Source organism: Psammomys obesus, unplaced genomic scaffold (genome assembly GCF_907164565.1).
Source record: "Psammomys obesus unplaced genomic scaffold, mPsaObe1.curated_primary_1811, whole genome shotgun sequence".
Taxonomy (NCBI): domain Eukaryota; kingdom Metazoa; phylum Chordata; class Mammalia; order Rodentia; family Muridae; genus Psammomys; species Psammomys obesus.
In genome coordinates, this window is record NW_026590490.1 from 258,264 (window position 1) to 272,547 (window position 14,284).

General features: G+C 42.6%; 1 protein-coding gene across 8 annotated transcripts in view; it reads left to right on the top strand.

Annotated features, from left to right (window-relative positions):
• Cdk5rap2 (CDK5 regulatory subunit associated protein 2) overlaps positions 1 to 14,284 on the top strand; it is a 185,793-nt gene that overhangs the window by 28,700 nt on the left and 142,809 nt on the right. For all 8 annotated transcript variants that reach the window (XM_055607530.1, XM_055607533.1, XM_055607534.1 and 5 more), the window contains exons 4-7: positions 726 to 836; positions 4,016 to 4,092; positions 11,059 to 11,182; positions 14,030 to 14,184. In XM_055607530.1, coding sequence (XP_055463505.1) covers positions 726 to 836; positions 4,016 to 4,092; positions 11,059 to 11,182; positions 14,030 to 14,184 — 467 coding nt within the window. The remainder of the gene's footprint in view (positions 1 to 725; positions 837 to 4,015; positions 4,093 to 11,058; positions 11,183 to 14,029; positions 14,185 to 14,284) is intronic.

The following is a 14,284-nucleotide window of genomic DNA, read 5'->3' on the forward strand; positions in this document are numbered from 1 at the left end:
AGAATTCAGGTCTATTGTTTTGCATAGTCCATCAACTTAGATTCTTCTGACTGACTCCTTGATGGGATTTGGGTTAATAACTGCAGACTGGAGCACTTCAGATGAATTGTTTGCTCTCAGTGATTTATTTCTGAAGGCTTGTGACTTGGCTTTGATCTATCAGTGGTGATAAAAGTTATACTTTCTTGATTAAGTTTGGTATTTGTAAGATTCCAGATTGCCAAGTTCCCTTTCTTTTGGAACTAGTAAGACATCTGTGGGGGATTTGTTGATCTTGAGTGTTCTGTTCTTTGGTGATCTGCCCTTTGATGCCATTTAAAGTGTTGATGATTCTTATTTAAGTCATTATTACTGTAAAAGTTATGTAACATTGACTCCTATTGTCTTGTTTATTAACTGATTTCTCTTCTGAAGAGATCTTGGTCTCTTTATTTCTCTCTTCTTTCCTTCCATCTAATCCTCTCCCATCCCTCTTCTCCTTTCTATTCCATTCCCCTCCCCTTCCCTGTCCCCATCCATGTCCTCCCTTTTCCCATTGTTATGGTGTCATGTTTTCTTTTTCACTTGTTCATTCCTGTTATCACTTTGATGCTCAGATTGTCCTACATTTGGCCAGTGAGAACCACCTGCTCTGGGGATTGATATCCTTGCAGCCAAGGTAAGCTCTCTCTGGCATTTGGCCCAGCTGCTGTACGTCAGGTGATTGTCTTGCCCTTCCTTTGCAGCAAATCACAGAGCTGAAGAAGGAGAACTTCAATCTAAAGCTCCGTATCTATTTCCTTGAGGAGAGGATGCAGCAGGAGTTTGCTGGCCCCACAGAGCACATCTGCAAGACGGTGAGTAGCCACTTCTGGCTACTCTTTGCTCATAGTTTTTCCCAGAAGACATTTGACTGGTATTTGTTCTCAGGGTTAGTATGAGTAGCTGGAGCTTTTGTCATTTAATTTGGATTGATTATTGGAAGTAGAATGATGTGAGGGCAACCCTCAGTAAACAGGTGTATGATTTCAAGGAGGTCTTTTAATCTTTTTGACTCACAGTTAATCTCAGTTTTTTTTTTTTTTTTTTTTAATAATTATCTATTATTTTGAAATGGGCAGTGGCATGGTAGAATAGCTTTGGAATTGAATGCTAGTGTTAGCAAAACAGTGGTGACTAGCCAGTCACCCTGCCCTCTGGGCTTGCTTCCACAGTGAAGTGCTGTTTAGATGAAACTAGGATGACAGTTGCAAATGGGGTGATGGGTGAATGGCTCCAACAAGCAGTCAGTGCTGGCCAGTCACCATCATTGGCTTATAAACTTTTGGTCGCTCAGAGTTAGGCTGGTCAGATTTCCTGCAGTTTGACTCTTAACATCCCTGTGTGCTTGCTTAGGACTGTTAGAAGTCTCTTCTCATTTGAAGTCTTAACCTGGAGGTCTGTGTCTGTAAACAAACTTTGTTTCAGAAAGTTGCAAGAAGAATTTGGCTTTCTAGAGCTGCCATGAATCCAAACAGTACAAAGGTACCTATTTCTTAGCCTTTGCTGGTAGATTAGCCCCTGGCCTGGGAATTATTCCATCTCCTCTCCTCTGAAGTTTGTACTGGTGGAAACTTTTGAAGGGAGGAAAGGAGTGCTCCTGGAGTTTCAGTGGTGGGTGGTGGGGGCCCTATACAGGCTTTCTTGAAAAGGGATCATACTGTGCTTCTGAGCCTTTTCAGGAGCTAAAAAGCTTCCTTGTTCCTGAAGGCAGTTTTCCTGCAGTGTCAGGGTGGAAAGACAAAGAAGATGCCCTTTTCTGGAGGCAGTGGTGATGCAATGAGAATTGCAAGGGAACCAATAGTTAAAGCACACTGTATCCACTGTGGGCAAACATCTCAGGACATCAGGTGGCAGGACATCAAGCTGTCTGCTGCCCGCTGGGTCCACAGCTGTTTGGAGCTCTTACACATTGGTCAGGGTTAGGATTCTCAGGACAGTCCCAGGCAGTAGAGATTATCCTAGTCTTATAGTGAGGAAACTGAGGTTTGGGGATTATCAGTAACTTGCCTGCTGTCAGGGTGATATAAAATGGGTTTTGAGCAGGCTGCCTACCTCAAAGTACTACTTCGTCTTCTCTTTTTCATTGACTGGATGGCCTGGTTTAATTATCTCCTGCACCAAGCTTTTGTGTAGGTATGTATGGTTCAGGTTCAGAATTTAAAAAATACTAAAATATGTGTCCTAAGAAGATATTCTACTCTGATCCCTGGGTCCCTGTATCTAACCAGTGTATGTTGATGCCTTGTGTAGAGGAGTTTTATAGTGTCAAACCCCCCTTTACATAAGTGCCAGCATATTCTGCTCTGCATTTTTTCAGTTTTCATTTAATGATTTCTTAGATAGCTTTTCCAATAGTAGTTTAAGAGCTGTTTTAGTCTTTCTATTATAGCTTTAAAATAGTCCATTTTGTGCTTTGAAGGCATTCTGACTCTTGGTGTAGAAATGGCTGTCATTCTACACACATAGTTAGAACTTGAGATACTATGCATGGGGAACATAGGCATGCTACTGTTAATGTTTGTTTCATGCACAAGCCTCAGCACTACACTGCATCATTCTCACCCCCATTCTGCCCTGTGGGAACTGGTGGAGGAGCTGAGGCACACATGAAGACATTATGCACTGCCACTCAGGGTCTTGTCTGTTATGCAAAGGGATATTTGTTCTAGAGAAAAATTTTGCCTCAAAGGTAGACTTCTTGAGCTCCTGTCTGACAGTAAAGAGAGCAGCAAAGGCTTCTCTCAATGTTTAATTGGTTCTCTAGTCCCCACCTTGTTCCTCTCTCAACATTGTTGGTTCTGGACAGTCGAAGCTCTGCTTTCTCATCCCTGGGACTTGTCATTTATGGATAGGCACAGGGTCACACTGCCAGCAGCTTTACTCTGTGAAGACAGAGTCTGGGTCTGTCTTACTGACTTAAGTGTCCTTAGTGCTAGGGTCTGTCACCACTCAGGTGTCTCTGAATTAAATAAATGAGTTCATTTACTTGCTGCCATCTCCTCCTGGGAAGGGGCCCATGTCCTTTAGACCCCACGTCCACGGTCTTTTTGTGTGGGCTGCACCATTGACTGGGCTGCTCTTCTCCCCAGGGCAACTTGGCAGGAAGGAAGGAGGCATGTCCTTTTGATTGTAATTTTATGAAAGTCTTATTATTTTAAAAATACATATGTGACTGAGGAGAATTATTTCAAAACTAAGAGAATTCAGAGAGATCTTGGTTTGATGGCAGTCCTCTGCAGGCTGTACCCAAGTCTCCACCATGTGCATTCTTTATGCATTGTCTGTCCTGCATTTGTGGCTAAGTCAGAATCCCCCATTACTCTGTTGCCCCCTACTGGCTACTTCCTGCCAAATATTCTGTCTTAGTGTTCACACGTGAGTGAGTTGTGAGCCCAAAGCCATGTAACTTCCTTAAGGAAAAGGTGATTAAGACCTTTAGAGACAACTCCCCACCTTTGTTGTTCTTGTTTTTGTTTTTTGTAAATGTCCTGAAATCAAACTGAAAGAAGACAGGCCATGTTGTGGCCTCCTATTTATCCATTTACAAGTTTTATTTTATTTTACTTTTTAGATCTAGATCTGTAGCATGCTCCCACTGCAGCAACCACATGCATGATTGTAAACAACTAGAAGTAATTGCCTTTGAATGGGAAAAACAAACTGTAAATTTGCTTGGTGGAGAGTAAACAATTTTTAAATCAGCCTCACTTGTATGACATTTATGCCTAGATATTTGAATGCTCTGGCTGTTAGACACTTGGAACATTTACATAATTATTCCAAGTCTTAAGAAATCCAAGGCTTTCTTTTTAGACCACCTGTACTTAATAATTCCTTTTTCTCTTTGCCTCAGGGCTGAGGGTTTTGAATCTAACATCTGCTATTACAAGTGTGGCATAGTCAGTCCAGGCCAGAATCTGTTTGCCCACCATCAGCCTTTTGTGTCTCCCATCACCTTAAACTTTGTCTTTTCTTATCTTATCACCTCTGAAAGAACATTGAACTCAAGGTGGAAGTGGAAAGTCTGAAGCGAGAGCTCCAGGAGAGAGATCAGTTGCTCCTCAAAGCCTCGTGAGTACATGTTACCCCATGATTTTGTTGATAGGGTCCCACATATGGGTGTTGGGCTGGGCAGTAAAACACAGCCAGGTGCTTTTCTAAAGCCACCATTTTCTGACTGGCTTTGGAGGACTCCAAGAAGTTGTACTTTTTATTTAATTATTTGTTATTTGAATGTTTTTAAAGTATAATGCAGTTATGGGAAAATGAACCAGACTTAAGGGTACTGTGGATTTCTATGAAGCAAGCACATATGTGCAGCTCCTGTCTGAACCGGAAAGCTTCCAGGAAGCCTGCTTTCCTTCATGTTTTCAGAGGATCCCCTTGTCCTCAAGACCCACTGTTCTCAACTCAGTTGCTTACTTCTACCGATTTTTGAACGTTATATAAATGGAATTGTATAGTAGGTACTCTTTTGTGTTTGTGAGAGTCAAGTCACCTGTGTTGTTAAGTGTGTTGCTGCTTAAGGAGTTCATTTGTTTTCACTGATGAAAATGCCTGTGAGTGGAAGGGATTCTGGTTGAGTGGAGGCATGGAGGCAGGGGGAGGGCTTCAGCCAGTACCTTGTTTTAAGCCTGTGTGTGTACTAGGAACTCTTTTAATGTTTTATTTAAAGGGCATCCTAATGCTTAAGAATTAGAAAATTATTATTAGAAAATTATTAATTTTATTTATTCAAATATTTTTTAATAGACTCATTGATTCCTCTTATATCCATCAATGTTTATCACATAATTATTAGCACCACACACTGAAGATCTACAGAGACACTGACGTGCCCCAACCTCAACTACTTCAAGATGCATTGTGAGCAAGTGAAGTGTTTTGGAGGTGTAGCAATGGAATGTGGCATGTAGGGATACCAAAGTGTGCTCAGTTTTGCCCCAGGAAAGTGCAATGTCTTCCGAGGCGGTCTTCAAAGTCTGCTTGGAAATCTGTATAGAAGTGTTTCCCCTGTCATGGCGATGAAACTTCTGGTGTGGAGGGCCAAGAACATGCTTGCACCACTCTGGGCTGGGTTACCATAGGATCTAGTGGCTAGAAGTTGGCTATTGTGGCTTGGGGTCAGACCAGGGACTTCCAGGCCTGGGCTTCTCCTCTAAGTGTCGCTGAATCAGTGATAAATTAATAAACTTACCCAGGCTAACATAATCTTTGTTCTCATCACTTTTTTTTTCTTTTGGAAATGGCTCATTGTTTGGGTTCTGAAGTACCAGGCCCGAGATCAATACCCAAGTTTGGTCATCTTCATACTCATTGCCTCAGTGCTGTAAACCTTGGGTAGCACTTGTTTTAGGCAAAGTTTGTATACATGGGAATCCCACCTCATCAGAGAGCTTGTGTGCATTTCTCAGCAATATCACTCGGGATGGTGTGTTTGGGTACTTGCATTCATGTTTGTGTGTTTTCCTAACTGCCATGCTTTATATTCAAAGCCCTTTGTGATCTGACCAGTTTTGTTAACTTATTCAGAAACTATTTATCAAATGGCTGTTGTGTGTTGTACTGTACAAGGCTCCTGGTGATACAGTGGTGATCCAGATACTCAAGCCTTGCATGCTTCTGAGAATGATGACGATGTGAAATTTACATTGGCAAATGTATGACCACAGATTGAGAGAAGATCTGGAAAGAAAAAAAGGGAACTATGAGAGTTTGTAGTTGTGGCAGTGTGTGTGTGTTTGTGTGTATGTGTATAACACTGGAGGGAAGGTATGCCTGTGAAGGTGACATTTAATGTGAAGTCCAAGATGCCATTAGAATTCGGGAGGTGAGTGGATGGAGATGTGTCAAAGAAGAGGGTGTGATAAATCTGAGGAAGCAGGATAGTATCACACTAGAGATTCTAGTCTTTGTTCTAAGGTCAGATAAGTTAAGAGGCATAGTATGGAGTTTGATTTTTTGGTAAGGTTGTTGGGTGGAAGAGGGATTGTGAGGTTGCAGGGAGACTAGGTGAGGTGAGAGCTGGATGCTGGCATGGATAGTAGGCTAAAGGGAAAGACTCCTAGGAAGTATATTCACAGGCCTTGATGATGGGATGATGTCAGGGTATTAGTCACTGTTCTGTTGCTGTGATAAAATACCTTGCCAAAATGATGTGGGGACAGAAAGGGTTAATTTTAGCTTATATTTACAGAGGGATCAAATCCATCATGTCAGGGAAGGTATGGTAGGAGCAGGAAGCTGGCTGATCACATTTTTACCTGAGCAGAAAGAAGAAACAAGATGTAGGTCCAGTCTGCAAAACCTCAAAGCCTTTCTCCAGCATGGTTCTATTACTTTCCCAAACAGTGCTACCAGCACTGTGCTACCAGGGGACCAATGCATGAACCTATGGGTTTCTTACTCAAACCACCATACAAGGAAATGCTCTCTAGAGTTAAAGTCTTGAGCCCTGTTGATGGATGTTCACATTGATTGACTTACCCATTTTAACTTCTTCACTACCACCTCTGTCCCCAACACATCCCAGAGGATCCCCGGCTATTCTTGCTTCTCTAGCTTCTTGTAAACATATGTCTTCCCTTCTTAGCTTTCCCAGCCCAGTGCCTTCCCATCTTCTCCTTGTTCTAAAAGGTACAGACAAGGATTCTTACAGCACATATCACATCTGGTTCCTGTCAGTAAATGTCTTCTTTGCTTGAGAGGGAAATCAAGGGCGGAATGGCTTGGGAGTGTTGGAGACCTCAGGTGGAACAGGTTTAAATGAGCAGCTTATGTAATTGGCAGGGGACAAAGCCTATTTAAGCCTTTGGGGAGTGGGTAGAGGCTTTTAGGATTAGTGTACATTATTTGTCTGGGGCTAAGGTGCTGGGAATGCCTTATTTGCATGAAGAGGAATTCCAAGTGTTTGCTTTACATGACCTTAAGAAGAAGGGAAGTTTAACCTGGCTGTGACTATGTGACTTACTCTGGTGTGGGCAAAAGTGAGGGGTTCTGGACTGTGTGCACGTGGACATTCTGGCCAGGAACAGGGGAGGGATAAGTCCCCACTCCTATCTCTGGATACAAGATTTTCAGGCTTGGGCACACTGGACCCCACTCCTGCTCCACACCAGCTGTGCCTCCCCCCCACCCCTATTTCCATGGGGCTTCAATCCCACAATTATTCAGCCAAAATCTCAAGGAGTGCCTCCCTTTTATAAAGGAGAGCCATTGAAAAGAAGGGCTGTGGTTTTTATTTATTTAATTTTTCAAGTGTGATTTTCTTTTCTTTCCTTTTTTTTTTTTTAAGATTTATTTATTACATATACAATGTTCTGCCTGCATGTACACCTGAGTGCCAGAAGAGGGCACCAGATCTCATTATAAATGGTTGTGAGCCCTGATGAGGTTGCTGGGAATTGAACTCAGGACCTCTGGAAGAATAAGCAGTGCTCCTAACCTCTGAGCCATCTTTCCAATCAAGGCGGAGGTTTTAGAAAAGTCAAAATTTGAGTTAGAGATTAAGTTTCAAATATGCCTTTTAGCACTAGGCTTTACAGGTTTTTTGTTTTTTTTCTTTTTTCTTTCATGTTTCTGTGTTGACATACAGAGTGCACAGTATCTCTAAGTGGCCTTTCAGTGTCTACCTCATATCTGCTGATGGGTCTTTCTTTCCCTTTTGCCATACTACCTAGAACCCATCAGTGTGTCTGTGGTAGATGTTAATGGAGTCTTATTGTTAATGTAAATGCTGTCAGTCCTCTTTTTGTGGAGTTGGGTTTTGGTTCAGGAAAGGGTAAAACTTGGGCTCCGACATAGAAAAAGAGCAACTCTAGCTTGAATAGAAGGAATCCAGAAGAAATGTTGAAGGCTGAAAATCGTAACAAGGGGGCTGGAGAAATGGCTCAGAGTTTAAGGGCACTGGCTGCTCTTCCAGAGGTCTTGAGTTCAAGTCCCAGCAACCACATGGTGACTCAAAACCATCTATAATGAGATCTGGTGCCCTCTTGTGGCATGCAGGTATACACATGCAGACAGAATAAATAAATAAATCTTTAAAAAAGAAAATGGTAATGAAGGGAGTATTTATGGAAGGTTCGCTAGCATTGCATGGAAAGCTGGTATAGACCTCTGAAGTCTGATAGTCTGCCTGCCAGGCTCAACAAAAGAAAAACAAAAGGGTAGAGAAAGAAAACTAACATTGGTCCAGAACCTACTTTGTCACAAACCTGTATGTACAGTGCTAGGCAATTGTATTAAGCCTCCAGTGTTCCCCATTTGAGTAAAGAGAAAGCTGAGACCCAGAGAATGGTAACAGGTTGGTTCTAGTGCAGCTCCTGAGCCCTCCCTGCCTTGCTGTGAAGTAAACATATCTCTGTGCTAGTTTGCCATTGTTCTGTTTATCAGTTACAATAAGGGGACATTAAAAACAAAAGCAGTCATACTGTTGGGAGTAAATTTTATTTCTGTAGCTTTAAAACAAACAAAAAATAATAATTCCATTAGCAGAGGAAAATTGCACCATACTGCTGAATATAAATTTTATTGCTACAGTAACTGTAAAATACAAAGATGATAAATGAAAAGTTGGAACATTTATTATTGTGAATATATTTTATTGGTATAACTAAAACACCAACAAACTGAATAATGCTAGTAGTTGTTAAAAATTGTACAGCCTTTGACAGCATGTGCGATTCAGGCTATGAAATGAGAAGATAAGATCTGGGCTGATGTGAGGGAGAACAGAGTGCAGCAGAGTGCAGGGCCATACGGGGGCTCTGTAAAACTCCAGGGCTAAAACATCTGTGAACACAGGAGCAGAAGCATCCGTTTAGGGGCTGGATTGATACGCAGTGAGCCGAGTGTTTGTTGTGCAAGCACAGGGACCTGAGTCTGGTATCAAATCTAGGTAAAGTGTTTGCAACCCTAATGATGGTGGTGGGTGTCACAGGAGATGGGGCTTGCTGTTTAAGGAGTTACAGGTTTAGTGAGAAACCCTGCTTCAAAAATGAATGAATGAATAAATAGATAAATTAAAAAATAATTAAGATGGCGAACAATAGAAAGCAGTGTCATCCTTTGTCCTCCAAACACATGTATGGGTGAGCACCCACTCATGTGTGCATATACCACATATTCACAGACAGAAAGAGAAAACTCTCTATCTATAGCTTGGGAAAGAGAGGAGGTCAGTTTGGAATTCTTTTCACCATCTGTAATGCCCCTTGAGGAATGATAGAAATGACTGTGAGTCACTGTGAATTAGAGACAGCACTGATTCCAGAAATGAGCTGAGTGTGTGTGTGTGGGGGGGCCTGAGGACACTCAGGGCAGGGATCAGGAAGTGAGCATGTTGGCCTTAGTTCTGGCCAGGGGATGATCTATTCTAAGCTCAGAATCCAGCAGAGGGGTAGCAGGAGGCCTCTCAGCAGCACAGCAGGGCTTGTGCTGCCTTGGCTTCAAAGGGGAGGCCTCACAGCAGGATATGAGGAGCGCTCATGCAGAGTGTTGAGGCAGGCTGCAGAGGACCCTGTGTGGTAGCCCATTAGCTCCAAGAGGTAATCATCTCATTTTTCACATGAGGAGACCAAGGTGTAACAACTAATTTACTGGGGCTAGGTAATTTACCCAGAGCAACACTGGGGATGGAATAGAGTGAGAATTTAGAAGCAGATCTGTCTGGCCTGAGCTGGTGTTCTCCGTTTCAGTTATTCACACTGAATTCCATTAATGTGATATTATGATGACCTTCTGAAGCCGTGCTGAAAGAAAAACTAGGTATAAGTAAGGCCTTTATTTGCAAGTGATTTCTGTGGGAGAGTTGGATAACCAGCACAGCCCTGGGTGGAACTGTTCTAGATGAATGGTTTATGTGTCCATGTGACCCAGTGTGTGAGCATCTACTTACAGGGCTTTGGGTTAGGGAATTTTATAGACTCCTTAAGTCAGGTTAGGGAGGCAAGTGGTAGAGAGGGTGGTTTTTCTTTTTCTTTTCTTTTTTTTTTTGAGAAGCCAGCTTTAGTTTCTTTCAGCCATTTCTTCAGTTTCCCTCTGGAGACTGCAGTCATTTACAGCGCAGCGAGGGCTGCTTGAGTTGAAGTCTCGTGGCCACACCACTGCTTTTCTTTCTGCATTGCTGGTCATGGCCCCGTCTCATGCTGCCCTGATTATTAGTGTCATGCCCGCCCCTGATTATCCTACGGAGAGAGAGCCTCCTAAGGTGCCACAGCAGAGTGTCGTGTGGGTGATTAACATCACAGAAACACCAACCAGGTCCAGGTGTCTTGCACCCATACCCTCTTAACACCCAAAATAGCAGCCTGCACTGGCTCGATCTCACTGTAGTTAAAATGCTTGCCCTCGGGCTGGTGTAAGGTGAAGCATACAAGCCCTGTCCTCACAGATCTGTTTGTTGCACACTGATCCTTCGCCTGTTGGTTCCCAAGCCACCTTTCCTATACCACTGGTGGGAGAGTATTGGTGGGAACATGGCAGTTGCTATCAAGAATGCCTACCCTTGGACTCAGTTATTCCCTTTCTAAGAGTTTGTCTTCAGGGACCATTAAACCACAGTAATGACATTTAGTGAGTGGTTGCTTTGTACAAGGCACCTCTTTTCAGATCTTTGTTGGTGTTATCAATCAAATGTGTTACGTCAGAAAAGATTTAGATTGTTAGGCCATACAATGAATTAATGTGTAGGCTTTAAGATGATATGTATTTCTACTGACTCTAACGGGTGTTCTCAGTGTAATAAGTGATCAGTTTAGTTCACTAATATACACAAATGGTTCTGTTTGGGTGGACAGTTCCCGAAAGGCTGTGTGTTAGAATGCTGATTAGTAAGTATCCTGTGGGATAAGAGTATGGATGACTCCTACCACATGCTTCCTACTTATAAATATTGTCTTTTTTTTTTTTTTTTTTTTTTTAATACATTCAGTTCAGGAAATGGGAGAAATGACTGGTAAATACCCCATGTCTTTTTGGGCTAGTGAAGTTGCCATCAGACAGGCGCCTGACTGTGGCATGCCCTTTGTCTCTCTGCAGCAAAGCAGTGGAGAGCCTAGCAGGAGGGGGTGGTTCCGAAGTCCAGCGGGTGGAGGAAGATGCTCGGAAGAAGGTGCAACAGGTGGAAGATCTCCTAACTAAAAGGATACACCTTCTAGAAGAAGTAAGTCTGGAGATGCTAAGGGTCCTCTGCTTATATGAGGTTAGTCTTGGGAAAGGTATGGTGGCATGCCTCTTCTTTAATGCCACATTTCAGTAGAAATGTGGCCACCCTCATCATTACTGAATTCTAGCCTCCACGTAGGCACTTTACACATGCAACTTAAAACCCTTACACTGTTGTCTTCCTCCTGTGAGGACATTGAGGCAACGAAAGAAGTACTGACTAGCATAGGTAGTTAGGCCCACTGAGGCCCACTGAAGAAATGACCATTCAGAGATAAGCAAGCTTGGACTCAGATTGCTTGATGCTTGGCTGTTGCCTGTCCACCTGGCTCTTGTCCTGTCTCTAGCCTCTATCCACTGTCTTGCCAGAACTCACCTGATACCACGTCTCGTCTCTCATAGGTCTAATGTGCTATTCATTCCATCAGGCAGTTACTGTAACCATAGTTGGGAGTCAGATGCTTCCTGGCTGAACAGCTGCATCTGGATAGGACAGTAGAAAGTTGTCCTCTATTTTAAACTAAGATTAAGTACCACTGTTTGAGTAGCCCTTTTCTGGAATGCTTAGGATGAGAAAAGTTTTAGATTTCAGCTTATTATTTTGAACATTTGTACATAACTAATGTGCTGTCCTTGGGATGGGATCCAAGGCTAGACAAGAAATCACTTACATTTTACATATGCGTTATATATGTAGTCAGAAAGGAATTTTATGCACTATTTTAACATGCCTGTGTTTTGACTACAACTCATCACATGAGGTCAGGTGTGAATTTTTCATGTTGATGAGCAGAAAATTTCATATTTTGAGCCTTTCAGAATTTGGGTTGAGATGATCAATATATATTAATAAGTTATTATTATTTTGTGACAGGATCTACTAGGTAGTAAGGCTAGCTGGCTTCAAACTTGGCAATCTTCTTGCTTCAGCTTCCCAAACACTATAATTTCAAGCATACACCACTATCTTTCAATTTCTGTTGCTGTGAAGAGATGCCATGACCATAGCAACTCTTTTTGTTTGTTGGTGTTTGTTTTTGAAATAGGGTTTCTGTGTAGCCCTGGCTGTCCATAAACTTGTTCTGTATACCAGGCTGGCCTCAAATTCAGAGATCTACCTACCTCTGCCTCATAAATGGTGGTATGAAAGGTGGGTGCCAGCACCCCTATCCCTCCTGACTACAGCAACACTTACAAAGGAAAACATTTAACTGGGGCTAGTTTACAGTTCAGAGGTTTAATCCATTATCATCATGGCAGGAAGCATGGCAGCATGCAGGCAGACATGGTGCTGGAGAGGTAGCTGAGAGTTCTACATCTGGGTCAGTAGGCTGCTGGATGAACAAAACTCTGGGCTTGGCTTGAGTTGAGCGTTTGAAATCCCAAAGCCCACCCCCAGTGACAACTTTCTCCAGCAAGTTCATACCTAACTCTAACAAAGCCACACCTGCTAATCTGCACATTAGCACCACACCCTTAATAAGACACTTGTGAAAGTTGTCATCTTTTTATCCAGACTTCTTGTTTGTCTCATGAGTACTTCCCAGTGCTTCTCCTCTGTTGTTTGTTGCATTTATCCCATTGGGTAGAACATTGCCTTTGTGAATTGATTACAGCAGCAGGAGCTTGCAGCACTGGCTGCAGTAAAGAACACTAAGTCAAGTGAGCCCCCCCACAGGGGGAGGTCCCCTGCTCAGCTTCATATGTATACTTAGCTATCCTTCCAAGAAACCAGTGAGTTAACCACTTGCATTTCCCCATTTTCTTTTTCTTTCTCTCTTTTTAAACATACTGAAACAGAAGGCACAAAGTAGCCAGGGCATTTGCTCAAGGTGACACAGGTGATATATATCAGATGATCTGGCTGCATTTTAGGCTGCAGTATTCTGCTGTCTCACGCCACAACACTTTAGGGTTAGGTTGAGATCAAATATTTTATGACTGTTTACTCAGAGCCTGGCATTTAGTAGGCACTCAGCAAATAACTGTCTAAGAAATGTGGAGTAACAGGCAGAACTCTTAAGGCAGACAGTATTAGTGGAGGTGCTAAGAGGGGAAAGGGCGGGGAAAGAGAAACTAGCTGTTTTTAGTTTCTGGGATAACAGGCCTTGGCAGTCTCACAGCAGCTCTTTGATGGAATGGTGGGTATCCTGTTTCCTAGAATAAAAACCTGGGGCTCAGAGATTAAATGACTATCCAAAGACACACAGCAAGTAGGAGAGCTGAATTTTGAACCTGGGTCTATTTGACTTTTTGTTTCCGTTGTAATCTGGGGCAGTGGTCTGTGTTTTGTGAGCCCAAGCCCTTTCCCCCTAACAGAGACATGGCCTTCATGATTTAGAAGATAATATCCTTGGTGGCTTCTCCAAGCACTCAGAAAGAGCATACTTTTTCACCACCTAAATCACCTTGGAGATGCAGAAATGCATTTTAGAATTGTGTAGTCATTATCTTAAAAAGAAACAGTGAGGGGCGGTGGGCTGTGGGATGAATTTGCATGGAGATTAGGGTGACTCTGGAATTTATGCATGTTTAGTATTGAGAACCACATTTCTCCTTGTTCTCATTGAAGCTGTAAATATTGATCTGATTTTTCAAAACCAAAAGTACAGTTCTTGTAGAGTTGAGTCTTTTCCATTGGAAGTGCCCATTACTCTTCTAATACAAGAGGGAAAAATGGCTGGCAAATGTATTTATTACTAATTCTTTCCATGTATAGTATATCCAGGGAGAGGAAATGTGCCGGAGAAAAAGTCATAAATATTTATATTTTAATCCAATTTTCTTTCAAAATGTTCCCAATTGTATTGAAAAATTGCATCAAATGCATTTAATTTAACTGTAGGATGTGAAAGCTGCCCAAGCAGAACTGGAGAAGGCCTTTGCGGGAACAGAAACAGAGAAAGCTCTTCGGCTCAGCTTAGAAAGCAAGCTGTCAGCAATGAAGAAGATGCAGAAGGGGGACCTGGAGATGACTCTGGCTCTGGAAGAGAAGGACAGGTCTGGCTGTGATCCTCATGAAACTCTAACATCTCAGTATCTGTCATGGGAGAGAATCTGCCCCTCTCCTTTCCCCCTCCTTCCCCTCTCCTTCTCTTCT